Raw genomic sequence first — 18,808 nt, forward strand, 5'->3', positions numbered from 1 at the left:
TAAATAAGTAATGATCCTATAAGATCCTCCCCACCCAGATGTGCCCAAAAAATCACCATTAAAGTTGGCATGGATCTCTAGAAAAGTTATCACATGGACGTGGGACTTGACTTTTCTATAGATCCGTGCCAAATTTAATGATGATCTTTTATAGGTGAGGGAAGGTCCTATAAAATCATTTCTCAAAATAAATTCTTAAGCCATTATAAGGTCCAACACCAAACTATATCTCCCAAGTAAATTGTGCAAGATACTTCTACAGCTTATACAAATCCCACCCATAATAAAACGCACAAAATTACAAATGCTATGAATACACGAGATTCTGAAATCCATCACTACAAAGTCGCATAAAACTGGTAGTCCATCAACAACAGAGTCAACAAACAACAAGAAAACTAATACAAGGGATTTTTTTTTCTTTTGGGGGGAGAAAACAGTCTCACACCAAGAACAGCATTCGCAACACAGATTTTAGCTCTGTAGGCCTTTGCAGCAACTAAATAAGACACAATAGCAAGAGGAAAATCACCCAAGTTTAAAGCTTTGAAACAAGCCCATTCTGAAGCGGCTTTGGCACCCCAATTTCCTTGAGATCCGTCTCAGTTGAACTGGGGGGAACATCCACAGCCGGAGAGCAGTTGAAGAAACCATGAGGCTGCAAATCATCAACCGATACCCATCATTAGTAACATCCTCGTACTCTATTATTCTCCAACTAAGGCAACAATGCAATTATGGTACAAGGCAGTAATTGCTCAACACTGAAATCCCTCACGCGTGACATGCTTCTTTCCCTCATGAAGGAGAGTTGAATCATTAAAAATGTTTTAACTTTTCCCACAGGTGGCAACCTATATAGAAATGCGGAGTCCAAATCTATTTAAAATAGATTTTAATCCAGTGACGAGTGCAAATTTTGGAAGCTTAAAAAAGTGAATCAAGCATGAATTGTTCATTACTTAAAATGATAAACTGAATAAATGTCCTTGAAAAACTGCAAATTGTACTTCTTATGCTGATTTTGCACCAAGCATCCCCGCAAAACAGAAATGGTGGTGCTTATCAGTGCAAAGATCAGCTATGAAGACTTGGTATCTGATCTCACATAAGCTCATTTTCAAACATCACGATCAAAATTTAAGCAATTCTACATGGCCCAAAATATATCCTTAAAATAAGGGAACAATAAACAAGAATATGACAATAATATCACACAAATATATTAATCATCAAGCCTACCATAAGCATAAACCCTATCCGATCAACAGGCATGACAGGCCAATCTTCAAGACGAGGTATGTGTGTAACTCCAAATACATACCTGTCATACAAGTTACAAATTTAGGAACAGCTGAACATAGAAAACATATATGCAGACGCAAACTAAATGAGGAATGTCTAAAGGCAGCCAGGCATTAGAAACAAGTAGGACATGCAGAAAGCCATCGTACATGTAGGAAATGCATATTCATTAACAAAATAAAAGTTTTCTTCCCTTGAGCATTTTTTTTTTTCAGAACCTTCCCTTAAGCATTTAATCCATAAATCTCATAAAGGTGATACAGTTTAATGTGACAGGAGCATCGAGAAAAGGTCTGAAATGAAAGAGATCAAAATAATCAAGTTATTGATTTTTTGAGAAGCCAACCCATATGTCACAAATCCATTTCCCTGAGAATCAATGTTCTGTACAGTTGTACAAGAGAGAGGAAAAGCTTTTTCTTCTTTTATTTCTTCGATCATTAGAATAGGAAAAATTTCTCGACGCATAATACAAAGCTGGCATCACTAAGAGTTTATGAAGCATTCAAAAGCATCCAATGGTTTGGAACTGATTGTTGAGCCATAGAAGATCACGAGACCAACAGTAAATTCTTGTTGAGACTGAAAATTAGGAGCAGGAAACTCGGGACCAGGGATATTTGAGCCATAATTGCATAAAATATTAATTAATCTTTATTTATTCAAGTTGATAAATAGATCAAGGCATCAGCAATTTTCAAATGCTTAAAGATCACAAAAGACTAAATCGTATGTTTACAAATGCAAACAGAGAGAAGTAGTAACTCATGTCACAGAGAAGGTAGATGGCCAAGAAATTCAGAAGGCATCAAGTCAAAACATTTCTTAAAGGACAAGGTTTCTATGAGTTCAAGGGCTCAATATGTAGGAATGAGTCCCTCTTCTTTACAAAAAAAAAGACCATTGCTTTCAACTTTTTTTGGAGGGGACCAAACGTGCATCCACCTTTAAGATAGATGTTTTACGCCTCGGGGGATGCAAAAGTAGGACTGCGTCCCCTGATGCGTACAACAATTTTCCTTTCTTAAATTGCATTAAATATTGCTTGAAAGACCATGCATGTCAAAGAATTGCACAACTGACCAAAGAACAATATCATTTTCTTCCAGAGGTCTATTCTGCTTCACCCATGTGGCCAAGCCCTCATCAATACGTGGATTTTGATTAGGAAACTCTCCTCCAGGATACTTTTCATCACGTTTATATGCAGTAACCCAAAGATTGTGCTTCAAGAAGGCAGCTCTCCGTAGAAACTTAGCCTCTGAACCAGCTAAGGGTAAGCAATTTGAGCCAGGCAGCAACTTATAGCCAGTTAATTGCCCAGTTCGGTTGACAGACCTGGTGTTCCGAACCTGATTAACACATACCATAACACATGTGGCACATGGCATCAGTTGAGTAACCCTTTATTGGGAAATGCTCATTATTGTCGAACAAAATCTGAAGGACAACAATAGACTCACAGATTTGGTGACAATGAGATACATGCATGGCATGGCATGCCATATAGAAGAATGTGAAATGAGGTTATGAAATTCCAATAAGTAGATAATGAGATTTTACACAATCACTGAAACCAATTAAGTATAACATTTTGTATTTCACTCCTGTACAAAGAACAAATCTTACACAACACAACCATGATGCAGAATCCAAATACCACCTCATTAATTGTCCTTAGTTCTTAGGTTTAAAATCAAGGAGGTACTGCCCTTTAGGTCATCCTTCATAAGCATAAAAAGATGCAGAATCTATTTTAAAAAAACAGGATTTTTTTAGAATCACGTGATAATAAAGAATTATCAAAATAATATCTATGACAACTTATTCTTCCAACATGAAAAAAAACTTCTAGAATAGTTAAGATTTTCAAAGTAGTTAGTTTCTATTTTATGATTCGAACAAAGCTGAAGGTTGCAATATAACTATTCATCCCCACTATTCCCCCTAAACTTTCCTGGACCATTTTCAATTGCCCTAAAGACAGGCTTACCCATCTCTGCTGCACTGTAGGAACTCCATAGGAACTAGTTCAAATTCCTCAAACAAAGGTTTTAAAGCCCACTTGCCATCAAACCCCCAAGAAGAAACTCCACCATTTTAAAAAATAAACCCAAAAAAACCTAAGAAAAAATGGTCAACTTGACAGCAGTGATGCCATATTTGTATCTTCCACAAACATATAGCAATAATTTAGAAAGAACCATAACTCACACTATTTTCCCCTTATGCCATTAAATTATATTTGAATAAAGAAGCACCAAAACTATAAAGATTGTTTTTTTATAACTTAGTTGAGAGTCTATAACTACAATTTTGACAGAGTCTATTAGAAGATTTCACAATGCATGCAGAGGACCAATCTAGAATGAAACAAAGATTCTAGTTTTTAATGATTTGAAGAGAATAACAAAATCCTTACGATCCAATGCCGAGCAGTCAACGGATTACAATCACGCATTGCTTGCAATTCTGATCTGAGCAGTTCCTCCTCTGCATAAAATGCATTGTTGTGAATATTATTCTTTCCTGGCTCCTCAACTTTGACATTCACCTCAACTACCTGGCAATATAAACATATATCTCAACGACAAAAGGTTCACCATAGAAACAAGGTTTCCTTCACTAAATGGACTGGGAAAAAAGTAGAATCATTTAGATTTGCTTTCCATCTTGCATAGATGTATTGATCAGATAAAGTGAACTACAAAGACACCATGGGGTTTGATCTCTGGATTACACTATTTCAGGTCATGATAATTCAAATTGTTCCATCTTCACAAGTGGATCATGGGCACTTTTACCATGTAAATATCATCTACATGCATTTAGAGAACAATAAAGTACATATTCTTTGATATTGGATAGAGGATGAAATGCAGAAAACTGCAAAAAGAATAAAAAACACATATAAGTAATTTGGGAAACATGCTAGATGATAGAGAAGCTTACCTGATTAAGTGCTTCCCCAGGCTTGCAATCTACAGCCATATCCAAGCGAGCAACAAAGAAGTGCTGATGAACTGGAGCATACAAGCCAGGAGCTATTGTTGTTCCATACTTCCTAGATTCACCAGGTTGCAGAGCTCCTAAGCTGAGAATTCCAGTTAACTTCACTTCAGCCTCAATTTTCCCATCCTGTGAGCCAAAAAACATAAAAAGGCAGATGTAATATTCACAGACAAAAATGTTTCTCAAATGCACATCAAAATATCCATAAGTTAAATGGAAATCAGACAATGTTTATATCATAACAAGCTTTTCACAACATACAAATGAAGTAACACCCACACATTTACTGACATAGTTTCCAAAACAAACTAAAGACAGGAAGGGATTAACCTTTAAGCCGCAATTTGTAGTTCATTTCTTTTCCTATTACTGAGTAACCAAAATAAGCTGCAAGTTCTTTGCTCAAAATAGACGCAATCATCATTAATCCTTTCATACCACAAGTCATTCAACAAACTCTTTGATGGATGGGTAGAAAGGAAAAGCTATTCCATTCAAAGAGGGCTTTCTCTGAAACATCTGAACTCTATCTTCTAGGAGATTTGGAGGGCATCACCTATGTGGGAGAGTTCGGTTTAGGGCAATGCACATCTCTTTGGTGCCTCCAAGAATTAGAGCTTTAGCGCACTTGGGATTAATAATCGGGTCTAAAATGGAGGACAAAAGCAACAAGAGATCAAATATGAATCCCTTATCTCATTATCATAAGATGCAAAAAACACGGTGACAGAGACTATGAAACTAATTCTGACATCAAAAATTTTGATATTCGTGGCCCATTGAGCATGGGACCCTTTGTTTTTTTTGGGGGGGGCTAGATCAGTGGGGAATACAGGCCCCAACCTGTTTTTAGAAATAATTAGCAGTTTTCGAATGCTTCAGTGGGAATGGAAACCTAGACCGGTAGCTGAGGCTCAAGTGTGCTACCACCATGACCTCAACCCCACCTTTTTAGGGAGAAGAAAAAGATACTGTCAATATTTCCTGAAGTAGCAGTTCAAATGAACATATATAGAAACAATACAGGTCATCCAAAGGTTTGTGAATATTCACAGGATACATAGCTACAAATAAAGTCTAGGGAAAGTATAGAATGAGACCATTTACCTTTGGTACAAGGTGGTCACATTAATCTTGGCCATTGGATGTGAAATTGGGTGGCTGCAATTATTCCATTGACCAAGCTCAAACTTCAAAAGAAATTTTCTCGAACTTTGTGACACATCCAAGCTATCAAATTTCACATCAGATGGGTGTAAGTAATTGTGACCACCTTGTATCAAAGGTAAATGGTCTCAGAATATACAATCCCTAAAGCGTTAATATTACGTTTTCCAACAGTATCGTCATTAAATAACTGGAAGTTGATCCATTCAATGAAGAACCAAAACCTGGATGCACATAGAATCAAAATCACCAAGTCAATTTTTATTACCAACAAAAATAGCATCTAACATAGGAGTAAAAAATGTCACCTGATAAAAGTGCCAAAAAAATCCATATTCGTAATTAGCCACAGTGCATATAAAAGATACAGTTAACCGTCTTGACCTCCGGACTTCTGCCAACCCAGTTCTCCAATCTTGATGTTTCCATAATATTCCATGATCTTCCTCATGCAAGCAGACACAGTTTTCAATTGTTTCCACTCCCCCAGTGAAATTTGTAAAATGAGCATCAAAATATTTGATGTAGCCTAAACAATCACAACCCTGCATCACGACAAGCATTTTTATAACTTATCAAATTTGATTTGAGTAAAATGAAGCATGAAATTTCAATGATTAAATAAAATCCATTGTAAGAGACCATCAAATACCCTTTTTAGTGAATGTGCATTTTTTCCAAGGCCATCTTCTCCTGCATCAAATGCATTCTTTCTGTAATGTGGTTCATTGGGATCCCCATAGGGAACAACCATCTCAACAAAACTTAACCTGTGGGCTACAGGTCTCCGACCCCTGCTTCCATCAATATATGCCACAGAGTATATCACTAGGCCCTCTCTAGGAGTGAAACCAATTCGGAAGTTCCACTGTGTGGGGCAAAGAAAAAGGTAGATCAAGACAAATGTTAGCAAGTCAACTTGCATCCGAAATACTTGCAGGATTTAGTGGGCAACATTATACATATAGACATGTATTGAGAATTTGGACATAAGGTATTACTCTTGGGCAGTGAAAGAAAAATCATTTCAAGTCAGAGTTTAAAAACTCACCAGAGTCAACTCAATTGTCAAGTGGGCACGTTTAATGGAGATAAAGCTCGAGATGTTTCTCAGTTTCACCTTTTATACAGTTTTCTACAATGATTGACTAATTAATGGCTTCCTTTTATGTCGTAGCATTCTAGTAGATGCTTTGCTTCTTAAAATTCTTCACACAAACTCGAAAGACTTGCCAAGTTTTCAGAGCTAACTTATACAGAGAGTTGACTCAGTTCTAACAGTTAATGAGTCAGTAAACCAGCTAGAAGTTTTGAACACTGTTATTATGTTATGTCACCTTACAACAACTAAACAATATTATGTCAATCATGTTACAACGCATAAGATCATATGCACATGCCCAAGCGCATGAAACACACTCACTGGAATTGGATTTTGGAATATAAGGTTTTTTATTTTTTAATATAATAAGAGGTTAACTTTTTTTGGGAGATTAGCATAAATTACCTATCAAAAAGTGTGAGTGTGCAAATATATCAACCAACAGAACATGCAGCGTACCAAAGTGTGGGGATCAAAATAACTTAAATTAGCCCTTGAAAATAATAAAAGACAACTAGATTTTGGTATCAATAATTATCAAGAAAGCAGTTTATCATATGAAAATATAAAAGGAATATATATATATATATATAAAATATTCGCCCACACATGAAATATCATTCCTTGAGTGCGTATGTCAAGCAATACATCTATTTCCTTGTTTCAAAGAATCCAATATGATTGAATTCATCTAAATGTCTAGGTTTCAAAGTACTTATTTCCAATTCAAAATAAACCTATAAGAACTATGAGCCAAGCAGAACATAAATGTGAGATAATGAACTAGGTGTTGAACTATGAGCTGAAAGAGTTGTCAGAGAAGTTAGACAACCATGGTTATAATTTCACCAGGACACCAAAACAAATTTCGATTCCAAAAATATCAACGAATAGACATACATTCACATATAACACATGGATGAACACATATTAACATGGACCAACAGGCAGCTGATCTATCCAGAAATACTACCGCATTCAATGTTTTAAAAAACGGCCCGCCTGGCGCCTAGGCGGCCTGGACAAAAAATCCGCACGCCTAGACCGAGGAAACCCTATAGGGGCGGATGTACCTGGGCGGGCTAGGCAGGCCCCCAAGACCGTAAGGCCTTTTTCGTTTTTTTTTTGGGCGAAAAGAGCAAAGAGGGTCATGTTGACCCCAAAGTTGTATAAAAACGTTATGGGGTTTATATTTAACCCCTAAAATGAAAAAAAAAAAAACTCAATATATGAAAACCCCCAAAAAAAAAACTCAATATATGAAAACCAAAAAAGTACTACTGCAATTCACCTTCTGCCATTCCACAAAATATCCATTAACCCGAAAACTTGGACCCTCTGGCTGAAGGATGTGAAGGGGTTTAATATCACTTCGATCAATGCCCCCTCGTGTCTCTCCAGGGGTATAATTCCTCAAAGGGTCAGCTGGGGGCAAGGGAACTAACTTTCGGTCCTCAAACTCAATAACAACCATGTTTTGCATATCAACAAGTATATGAATTCCTTCAACGGGGCGTGCATATCCATTCTCCATTGGACAGTCACTTTCAGTTCTACAGAAGATAAGTGGTTTTGCAAGTCTGCGACTTGGGGCATCTGCATCACTATGATAACCAACACACCTGCAGAGAGAATGAATGTTCAGAACGACAGATATGATCATCCTAAGTGTATGCAAATGTCAAGACACACGACATGAGAACATAACCCACCATGCATCGACCATTACAAGATCCATGTCCTCTATACCCCTCTTTTTCATTGCCTCCCTGAAAGGAGGATAATCCTTGACAACAGCTTCACACTCGGCATATTCCACAGCATCCTGCATTTAGCAAACACAATAGCTTGCATAAGGAATTCAAATTTCAGAGCTACTATACTCTGCATCAAAGATCTAACAACATTTTTATACTCATTGTATATTATGGAAACCTTTAAGTACCATACGGTCATGCAATTTCTAACAGTAGATTTTAGCTATCTGCATAAAATATTTGATTTAGAAATGCAAAGAACGCATTAAAGGTGAACTCAGGGACACATGTCAACGGATAAAGCAATGCAGCTCTGTGATATGTTCTTAATTTTGCAATTTGCAAGAGAATAGGCTAGTTAGTGGTAGATAACAACAACACGTAACTCTCTATTATCACAGATACATCCACCACAAGTTTCAGAAGTTACCACAAGGTGAAAAGAAGTTAAAAACTTGAACAAGAACTGTTTTGACCATACTGAGGTGAATAACTTGAACAAAGTAGACTGCATGAGGAACTTCCAGTTATATACAAGCCAAACCAATGAGACAATCACTAACTAATATTATTAAGGTAATTGCCCTAGATAATACTCGTTTTTCAATTAGTGGCAGCAAATGATATGACAGAGGAATTACTTGCAAAGAACATCATCTTGTAGTCTAGTTCTGAAAGAATCAGGATAGTAAATTAGGATCTACTGAGAAAATGGCTATGGAGACAAGCATTTTTTAGGAATTGAATCAGAAATGGTATGGAGATGGATCACAGCAGGTAAATATTGGCACAACAGGGAAAGATGGCGAGTAAGGCAGCTGGGGACCCTTGACCTGTCTAGAGAGGCATCACCTGTGGGGACTTTCTTCTACAGTAACAAGTTCAGTTTGTGGACACCCTTGAAGGGTCATTTAGGGCTGATATTTTGCATGGGAAAGTGCCTTTCAGGTCCATTTCCGAAGACTCAATTTTTTGAGGGAAGGGATAGGAGAGCGAACTGGTAAAAATGAGTGCTTCGAGCATCATACAGGCAGTGCTTTGTGCCCAAAATGTTGCAGGGACCCAAGGGAGGACAGTGTCAATAAGGTTCCTGCAGTGATGTACTAACCTAAGAGGAGTTTGTTCCAGTGTCAGGACTAGAAAACCTAATTTCAAAACGGGGTGGTATTCTCTCTATTAAGTCCTTCACATGCCTCCTTAACATGCATGCAAGTATTGCAACCTTAGGCTTCCTATGTTTGGTAGTTCATAGCCCTTCCAAGTACTTAATGCTTCAGATAGTTGGCAACTACAAACAACACTCAGAGAATCCAATTTACTAAAGTTTCCAGTCTGTGGGGAGGCCGAGGAGAGGATTGATCACCTCAGGACTAGAAGCCTCCTATCAAAATGGGGCCATATTCCCTCTATTAAGTGCTTCACTACCTCCTTAACATGCATGCAAGTATTGCAACATTAGGCTTCCTTTGTTTAGAATTTCCCTACCCTTCCAAGTGCCTAATGCTTCAGATGGATGGTAACTTTATGCAAATAAAAATATCTTTTTAATTATTTTTTTTATATTTTTCTAGGACCTAGAAATATATTATTTGGAGTTTTAGTTTTCTTTAAGGTTATTCTTATCTTTTCAGTTGTAGAGATTTAAGGGGTAGAATTGTAAGTTTAGTTTTTTTTTTTAAAAAAAAGATGGATATGGATAGGGGCATGGGGCTTAGCATGGTTTGGTTGGTTAGGATATGTTAGATTTGTTTTAAAAGATATGGGGGAGATAGAGTTTAATTTTCTATTTTTATTTTATTTTTGTTTATTATTCATTTTAGTTTGCATCTAAAGGGTAGAGGTCCCTTCATTGTATGATGGTGAATGGAAAATAAAGAAGGTGTTTTGATCTTGTGAAAAGAACTAGGGGTGGACCCCCTTGCAGACCTAGAGATGTGTGATGCAGTATTTGAAATCCAACACTGTGAGTCTGAAGGAGAAATCAAGATTAAGCTCGAGATCCTAGTATTCTCCACTTCAAGTTGCGCACAATATATGTGATGAATTGGTTTATTTAAGATAAAGTACAGAGAAGAATGGTGGGACTACCTCACCAATTATTTGATTGGCCTTTTAAGAAGTAAGCTCGAGGTCGAGCTTCTCCCAACCCCGGGAGAATGATGCAAATAAAAAAATGATTTTTTCAATTTTTTATTTTTATATATTTTTTTAGGACATAGAAAATATGTTATGTGGATTTCTAGCTTTCTTTAGGATTATTCTTGTCTTTTTAGTTGTACAAATTTAAGGGGTAGAATTAACAGTTTAGCTTTTTAAAAAAAGACGGATATGGATATAACTTAGCATGATTGGGTTGGTTAGGATATGTTAGACTTGTTTTTAAGGGATAATTTTATTTTATGTTAGTATTCTAATTTTATTTTATTTTTATTTATTATTCAATTTATTTTGCATTGAAAGAGAAGAGGTCCCTTCTTTGTATGATGGTGAAAGGACAATAAAGAAGGTGTTTTGATCTTGTGAAAAGATCTTGGGATGACTCCCTTGCAGACCAAGAAAGTTAGTTTAATATATTAACCTTTTTAATTATATTTATTTTATTCTGTTTATTATTTTCTCCCTGCATCATAACTACGGACAAGACTCAAAGAAATCGATTTCCTAATGTTTCCAGTCTGCAGGGAGGCTGAGGTGAGGATTGATCATCTTAGGCTCCATAGCGCATTTGCCGGTCCCTCTTAGATCTTTTTGGCATGAAAAGGTGATGTTGATTTTTGTAGCTGGCCTTCTTTAAAAGTGGGATCTAGTACCCAATTTTCTCCACAATGTTCCCACTCTATCAAAGATGTGCCTAGTAAAAATTCTATGGAACATTTGGTTAGAAAGGAACAGGAGAATAATTTTAAACTCAAATCAAACAAGTGAAATTGATAGAAGAATATATTAGGGACAAAGTGCTCTTAGGGGATTATGGTCCTCGAAGAATTCAACTAGATGGAGGGCTTAAGATTTGGTTTACCTATGGGTGTTCCTAACTAGCAAATTAATTTATGTTGACTAATGCCATGACAGTTGGAGAGCTCTCAAAGATGTGCCTTTAATCATAGTTTTGACGGGAGTTTCTGAGGCAATGCAGGTCCCACATGAGACAGATCTTTCTAGAGACTCGGAAAGCAAGATTCTTTTAGCTTTTAAACACCCTGTGGGATCGGATGACACTACAATAGTACAACCGTAGATATAGGTGTCCCACTTATTGACTTCCAACATTTTCCTAACGCTTGAGCAGTGGTGCCGCTTGAACACCATTATGTTTCATACATATGAGAGTTGCCATTCCCCTGAAGATTGGTGAGGTGATGTAGGTGTAGACTCCAGCAATGAATTGATGTAGAGTTAAGCAGTGAATTGAACAATTCAATAAATCCCGGAGGTGAAATGATGTGTCCATAAAAGATGCATTGGTAGGGCATCTTTGGATAAAGAAGACAAGTGTCAGATAACAGAAAATAACTAACAAATACACTCGACTTTGAAGCACAAAATACATGATCAAATTGGCAAGAGGGGTACTGAAGCAGTTCTACCCATGTTCCTGTAAACCTATAAGCACAAATGCTTGCAGACAAAGAGAATGTTTGCTTATTCTAAAACAATGTACATATTAGAAATATCACCAAACCACTATGTTTAATATGATGATTGAAGTTGTTAATGTACCGACTCCATGAGGTATTTAGATTCTAAAGTTTATCATTTGCTTGCAAATAAAAACTAGTGAGTACGAATAAGCGAATTTGTCTCCAAAACTAAAATTCATAGACCAACAAAGTTTTCCTACAGGCCATGGTATTCAAACTGCACCACAATGACCAATGACGCAAAACGAGCAGAAGAGTAAGGCCAAAATGCAATGAAGGACATAATTGTACCATAGGAGGCTGAACATCTGGAACCACTTCAGAGGATACCGCCTTTCCTCTGTGATGGCCACCTCGTGTCGCTGCATGAACCTCAGTAAGTTCCACGATCCAGATACTTGTCTCATTTGACTTCTTGTTGTAGACAACAAGCCTAGCTCGCCTTGGAGGAAGCTTACTGGGAATCACAGGGCCACCTTTGGTTTTGGGGAGTAGAGAGGGTTGGAAAGGGGGGAAGAAGTACGCATCTGCCAATGCAACCACACTCTTATCTGGCTCCCACAATACCACTTCAATAAACCTCATGCCATCCCTCACCTGCAAAAAGTCAATTAAAAAGAACAGAAGAAACAACCAAATCTTTTAGAAATTGATTAAAATCAAAGTCACCTATACAATACTTTTAATAGAATAACTAACAAAGAAGTTTATTTTACAACCTCTGGCGTTTTCCCAGCAGCCCTGACAGTAGCCACCGCCACTGCAATCTCCGCCGCGGAAAGTGGATCCAATGGATGCCTGGTTTGAGCCCTCATCATCACATGTATCCCAGCACCTTTAATATAAATTTTGCATCAGGAGATCAGACTAAGATGGGAGAAAGAGACAGTACATCTTCAGTAACCCATGGATATTTTTTTTGATAAAAGTAACCCATGGATATTCTTATCATTTGAGTAAATAAATAGAGAAAGAAAAGAAAGAAGAGGCAACTTTGAATGTAGAACAAAGCCCCAAACCCCTCTTATAAAAAAAAAAAGAAAATGAAGTCCCAAACCGCATCCCTCGTTACAACCAGATGTGCTAAACCACTAAGTACTCTGACATTTCAAAACCGTACAATCCATATAATTTTGAGGGAATTCAAGCATTTCAGACCCAAAAAAAGAACAAAAAAATTAATAATGGTGTCTACGCAATCACCCAAATCTAAATCGTTATCCACTGACCAATCTTAAAGCACAGAAAAACTCACATTGGTTCAGCCATAACAGTAACGGGAAAATAGCAGTAAGAGTGACAACATAACAATTCTAGTTGAAGAATTCACAAATAAAATAATCATGAGCCATAAAGCCTAATACAAGAAGATCCAACCTCTGGGAATAAACCAAATTGATTCAGCTGTAGCAATAATGGAAAAACAAGAGAATACAGTGACACTAACAACCCAAATCAACTAACCTGCAAAATAAATAGTCATCAATTCATGACATCAACATCTTCACCACACTGCAATTTCATCAATCCACTTATAAATCCGAACAATTCATACAACCCAACATAAAAAGATCCTATCTCACAGAGAATAAAAAGTCCAAATTAATTCATTTGAAACAAAAAATGGAAAGACAGTAGACAAGTAATGACAATGACACCTCAAATTCATTGATGCACTCATTAATCACATCAGTTCTATAAAACCCAACACAAAAAGCTCCTAGGCAACAAAAAAATAACTCAAATTGATCCAACTGCAACCCAAATAAGAAAACAAGAGAAGAAGAAGAAAACAAAACTCAAATTCATACATCCCCCAATGAATAATCACTGGAACAGCCACATTTCATTAACCCCCGAATAAATAATCACAAGTGATAAACCAAACTCAATAATATAACAAAACCGAACTCTCCTTCATCCAACTCCACAATTATGAAAAAAAGGTGGCCCATCATAAATCCCAATACAAGCATCCCAAATACATAACAACATCAAAACTCTCACATTAATCCAGATAGATTCATGAAAAAGTAACATCGAAGAGAGAGTAACAGAGAGAGGGGCAAAGAAGTGAGAAAGAGAGAGAGGACCTTTAGCAGGCGGTTCGTGGAGCGCATCAACAGGGTGAATCAAACCAGTTAGGGCGAGATTTTGCTTCTCATCTGTCCATTCAGGCACCTCTGCAGAAACCGCCTCTCTTGTGAGAGGAGCAGAGGCGGCCTTCTCCACCACGACAGAGGAGGAACGAGCTCCTTCTCTCGACTGCGCATTATTACCACCAATGGCTCCATTAGAGGTGCAACAGAGCGTCGCTTTTTCCTGAGTTGTGGCCATTGCAGGGGATTTGCAAGCTCTCCGAAACCGCCGTAGTAACTGGCGTTGTTACAATCTGACATACAGCAAACCTCTCTGTGCACACTGACCCTCGACCCAACCCCCTCTCTCTCCTCTATTCTCTCTCTACTTTTTCTTGATCCCCACAAAACAAGTAAAATGGAAACAGCTCAGGAAAGAACGCACATAAGAGATCCACTGTTCTTCCACAGTCACGACACTCCTCTCACACTCTCTCAATCTCTCTCTCTCTCTCTTCAATGGAGTCCGGACACAGGCTCTATTCTCTCTCTTCTCTGCGTTGATCGGGAACGAATCTCTGGAGAGGTACCAGCCACCAAAAATGGCAGTCGCTTTCCTTCTCTCTCTAACTCCTACAAAAACTCTTGCTTATCACATAGGTTTCATCTCTCTCTTTCCAAAACCCTTCCTTATCATATGCCACCCGACCGCCACATACTTATATAGTTGGCTTTCACGTGCATCACACCCATTTCCAAACTAGGGGCGGCAATGGGTCGGGCCCACTCTATTCCCCTATCGTCTTGCCCAAGCCGAGCCTTGGCCCAATTATGACCATAGTCGGTAATAAATGGGCTCGCCATGAAATCGAAAACTAATCATTTTTAAAATAAGATGTCCCCATGAAAAAAATGGGTCAAAAACACTGATCTGCAAAAATCTTCATGTAAAGAAATCACGAATATATATATTAGAAATTTTAAAACTCTAAATATATATATCACTCAACATAAAAAAATTAATAGTAGTGAGGAGTAATAAAAATGACCTCCCTATAAATATAAATTCCAAATCTTCAATGTGATATGTTTCTAATCATAGGATGGTTATCTATTCTATTCGTCAAGAGAAGTATTGGTAGGTGAATTCAATTTTCATCTTTTTAAAAAGAAATAATCTACTCATACTTGCTAATATATATCACTCAACGTAAAAATGACCTCCCTATAAATATAAATTCCAAATATTCAATGTGATGAGAATGGTTATCTATCCTAGTCGTCAAGATAAGTATTGGGTAGGTGAATTCGGTTTTTATCTTTCTATAAAGAAATAGTCTACCCCATACTTACTAACTACGGTCTACTCATAACCTCCTGAATAAATACGTACCATACCTATAGCAAAGAACCAGAGAAAGTTTAGGGGAGAATAAAAATAAAATAGAAATAGAAATTTCATAACACAGGAAAAAGATATTTAACTTTCCAAAAAAAAATCAGAGTATATTAATAGCAAACCTTTTTTCAAAATTTGAAAAAGTGGCATTTTAAACTTCTTCCTGAAAAACATCATATTTTTGCTCATCTATTGAAAAATTTGTAGATTAAATCGCCCAAATTTTTAAAAAATTCATGACTAAATCGGCAATTTGCTAACTATGATCATGATTGGGATAGGACGGGTTGGGTAAAATTAAAAAAAAAACAAAACAAAAAATAAATAGATAAAAAAATACGAGCCGTATCCTATTGAATCTTAAATGGTAATGACCTTTAACTTTCTCTTAACCAGTCTCATGCTTGTGTAAAAAGGTTGGGTTGTGTTAGGCAAACATCCAATGTAAAATTTTGCCAAAACTTATCATGAATTCTGAACTATGAAATTGAATGGTAAGTTCTATAGGAGAACTGTAAGACCAGTTTTGCTCCATAATACGGAATGTTGGGTAGACAATAAAATAATATACCCATAGAATGAGTGTTGCTGAGATAAGAATGTTGAAATGGATGAGTGGCAAGGCAAGATATGGTAGAATTCGAAATAATTTCAGATAATTTGAATGTGATATCAAAAGGACAAAGGGTAAGCCTAAAATGACGTGATTGGAAGTATTGAAAAATAATTAAAAAAAATCGATTGAAAATAATATAAAGAGAGATAAATATGAAAAAAGATTTTTGTTGTAGAGCTTGTGGGTAACTAGAGAGAGGAACAATGGCTTTGAGTTTTTTCTCTCTATCCTGTAATGGGTGAGTGAACTCCTTTCATAAGCATGGGAGTTTATCCCCTTGTCACATATCAATATCTCTAGCCATATCAATAATTAAGCGTTTTTTTTTTTTAATTATTCTTTTTTTTACCCCAAAGAAAAAAACATTCGGTTTAATGTGACCATTAGAATATTCATTGATGGATAGTTAAGAAAAAAGAAGAAAGAGAATAAAATTTACCATAAAAGATAATCAAAAGATTTGAATACAATGAGATCATTATAGTAAGTATTTAATATAATTAAATTGAATTAAATATATTTAAAAATAGAAGGTAACAGATGGACTATGAATACTATGGTGGTCATGAATCGTTAGTAGTCATACTCCAACATGAAGTAGTCTGAAAAAATATGGCGACTTATAGTCTCACTGAAAGTATGGTCTTTAATAAAAACCATATAGCCGATATCAATTAATTAAAAAAAATTATGATAATAATAATGACCAGGGTAGGCCTTTTTTTGTCTTAGCCCAGCCAAATCCTCAACCACAATTTATAACCTAGGCCCCACAGTTTTTAGGGGCGGGTTGACCAGGCCGGGCCCAGCCAGGGGGCCTACTGCCACCCCTATCCAAAACCAGGAGCATGCCAAGAAATTGAGTAAGAGCACATCTCACCTCCTTTTCTCTCTCTAAATAGATTAATGTACTCTCTCTCTTAAAAATTGTATAAAAGTTGGAACCGCCTTATATGATAGGAGCGCGCGCATGTATCGAAAAGACAATAATGCAAAAGAAAAAATGTGCGGGAACGTAGGTCCGGATGCATAGGATATATTCAAGCTTGAGTTGTCCAATTGCGGGTTCAATTTGTGGACTGCTGAGTAGACCACCACTTTGATAAGAACACTTTATCTCTCTAGATTCGCTTTCTCTCTCTAGATTTCTAAGTCCCCTAATGTTTTTTTGGTGAGAGGGAGACGCATCAGCCACCACCAAAACCAAAGCAAAAGTTAGAGAGAAAAAGAGGGGCTTATAAGTAAAGTTAGAGAGAGAAAGAGAGGGGCCTCCTCTTATATAAATTTTGACTTGATGAACACATCATGGTGCAGTAATATACACCCACAACAGTGACATTTGAATTGGCTTTATGGGGTTTACTTACCAAAGAGGAGTGAGAGTGAGTGGTGTGAAAGGGCAACTCCTGATTTCCAAAAAAAAAAAACTTTGTTTTTATTTTTGGATTTTAGGGCATGTCTCCAGGAATGGAAGGCCTATTGATTTCTAAAGCTCAGAAAGGAAGGGCATTAGAGGGATATCCTCTTGTGTGAAAAAGGGGGAATGTTGCAACCTTAAACGATCAAAGGCGTAGCTCCAAATTTTATCATAAAATGTAATTTTGGTGTAAAAAATACTTAGGATTATCTGAAAATTTACTTTTATAACCAATTATAAAATTTTAAAATCCAAAAACTGTTAAAATCAAGTAGATCTATAAACCTCGGGCAAAGCAACACGGGAATCAATCACCCCGTGTCGATTCCAGTAAAAAAAGCCGTATCGTCGGGTTCTAGAAAAAGGGGAATCGGTCACCCCGTGTTAATTCCAGTAAAAAAAGTCGTATTGTCCGGTTCTAGAGAAACGAGAATTAGTCACCCAGTGTCAATTCTTGGAAAAAACGCCGTATCGCCTAGTTCTAGAGAAGAACCGGCGAGTCTCTACACTGAACTGCCCGAGTCTACAGTGAACTCCCCGACTCAATGTACATAATCAATAGATGATATCGAGTTAATGTACATAATCGGTAGATGACATCATGTACACAATCTACATTTGTTTTCAATTTTTTTGACATCATACACACAAGGGAAAATTACATAAATGTCTGTTTTAGTTTTCGTTATTACAAAAATACCGAAAATTTTCCATTATTACTAATATGTCCATTTTTTTGGACTTCATAACCATTTTTTCAAAAAAAGTCGAAACTACTCATTTTTCGGTTTCTCAAAAACCGAAATCAAGCCAATATCGGTTTTTGAAGAACCGAAAATTTAAAATTTTCGTTTATTCAATAACCGAAATTTTTTTCTCTCTTGGCTATGTATTCTCTCTCCATCTCTCTCTACATTACATGGGTAAAAAATAGATTTTTTTAAACTCTCTCTCTCCCCTTCACCCAACATCTTTTTTTGGTAAGTTTCACCCAGCATATTGAGAGAGGAATTTGGCCTGGTTTGGATATTCCCATAGCTCGAAGAGCTTGAATTGACAAGAGATATCTTCTTGACGGTAGGGCATCATGGGCTGGGTCATCCACTTTCCATTCTTCTGGGCTCAAACTAGTTGTTCTCCTTATTCAAATAACTATAACTTCAGACAGGTAGAGAGAGAATACGTCACAAGAGAGAGAAAACGCCACAAGCAAGATAGAGAGAATATAGAGCACAAGATTTCTTCTAATATTCTAATCTCATAATCCCTAATATTTATCCTAAATTTAGGGGCTCAAACTAGTTGTTCCCCTTT

The 18,808-nt window shown here is 36.8% G+C and overlaps 1 protein-coding gene across 9 annotated transcripts; it reads right to left on the reverse strand.

Annotated features, from left to right (window-relative positions):
* Positions 1–298: 298 nt before the first annotated feature.
* Positions 299–14,752, reverse strand: LOC18435143 (Copper amine oxidase family protein). Of its 9 annotated transcripts, XR_016058258.1 has the most exons (14): positions 14,078–14,752; positions 12,704–12,819; positions 12,276–12,581; positions 8,299–8,411; positions 7,878–8,208; positions 6,137–6,352; positions 5,793–6,029; positions 5,647–5,708; positions 5,425–5,547; positions 4,258–4,443; positions 3,728–3,868; positions 2,389–2,657; positions 1,243–1,324; positions 299–658 (listed from the first exon to the last, which is right to left on the reverse strand). XR_016058258.1 is itself a non-coding variant. In XM_020667776.2 (13 exons), the coding sequence occupies exons 2-13, from the start codon at positions 13,465–13,467 to the stop codon at positions 539–541; spliced, it is 2,136 nt and encodes a 711-aa protein (XP_020523435.1). In that variant the 5' UTR covers positions 13,468–13,496; positions 14,078–14,217; the 3' UTR covers positions 299–538. The 9 variants fall into 9 exon arrangements, 4 of the variants coding, with proteins under 4 accessions (XP_020523435.1, XP_006845257.1, XP_088726597.1 ...); XR_016058256.1 differs by lacking the exons at positions 5,425–5,547; positions 5,647–5,708 and adding an exon at positions 4,648–4,964; XR_016058257.1 differs by having other exon boundaries at positions 5,425–5,708.
* Positions 14,753–18,808: the final 4,056 nt, after the last annotated feature.

This window comes from Amborella trichopoda, chromosome 6 (assembly GCF_054954075.1).
Source record: "Amborella trichopoda isolate Santa Cruz 75 chromosome 6, AtrichopodaSantaCruz75HAP2 v2.0, whole genome shotgun sequence".
NCBI lineage: Eukaryota > Viridiplantae > Streptophyta > Magnoliopsida > Amborellales > Amborellaceae > Amborella > Amborella trichopoda.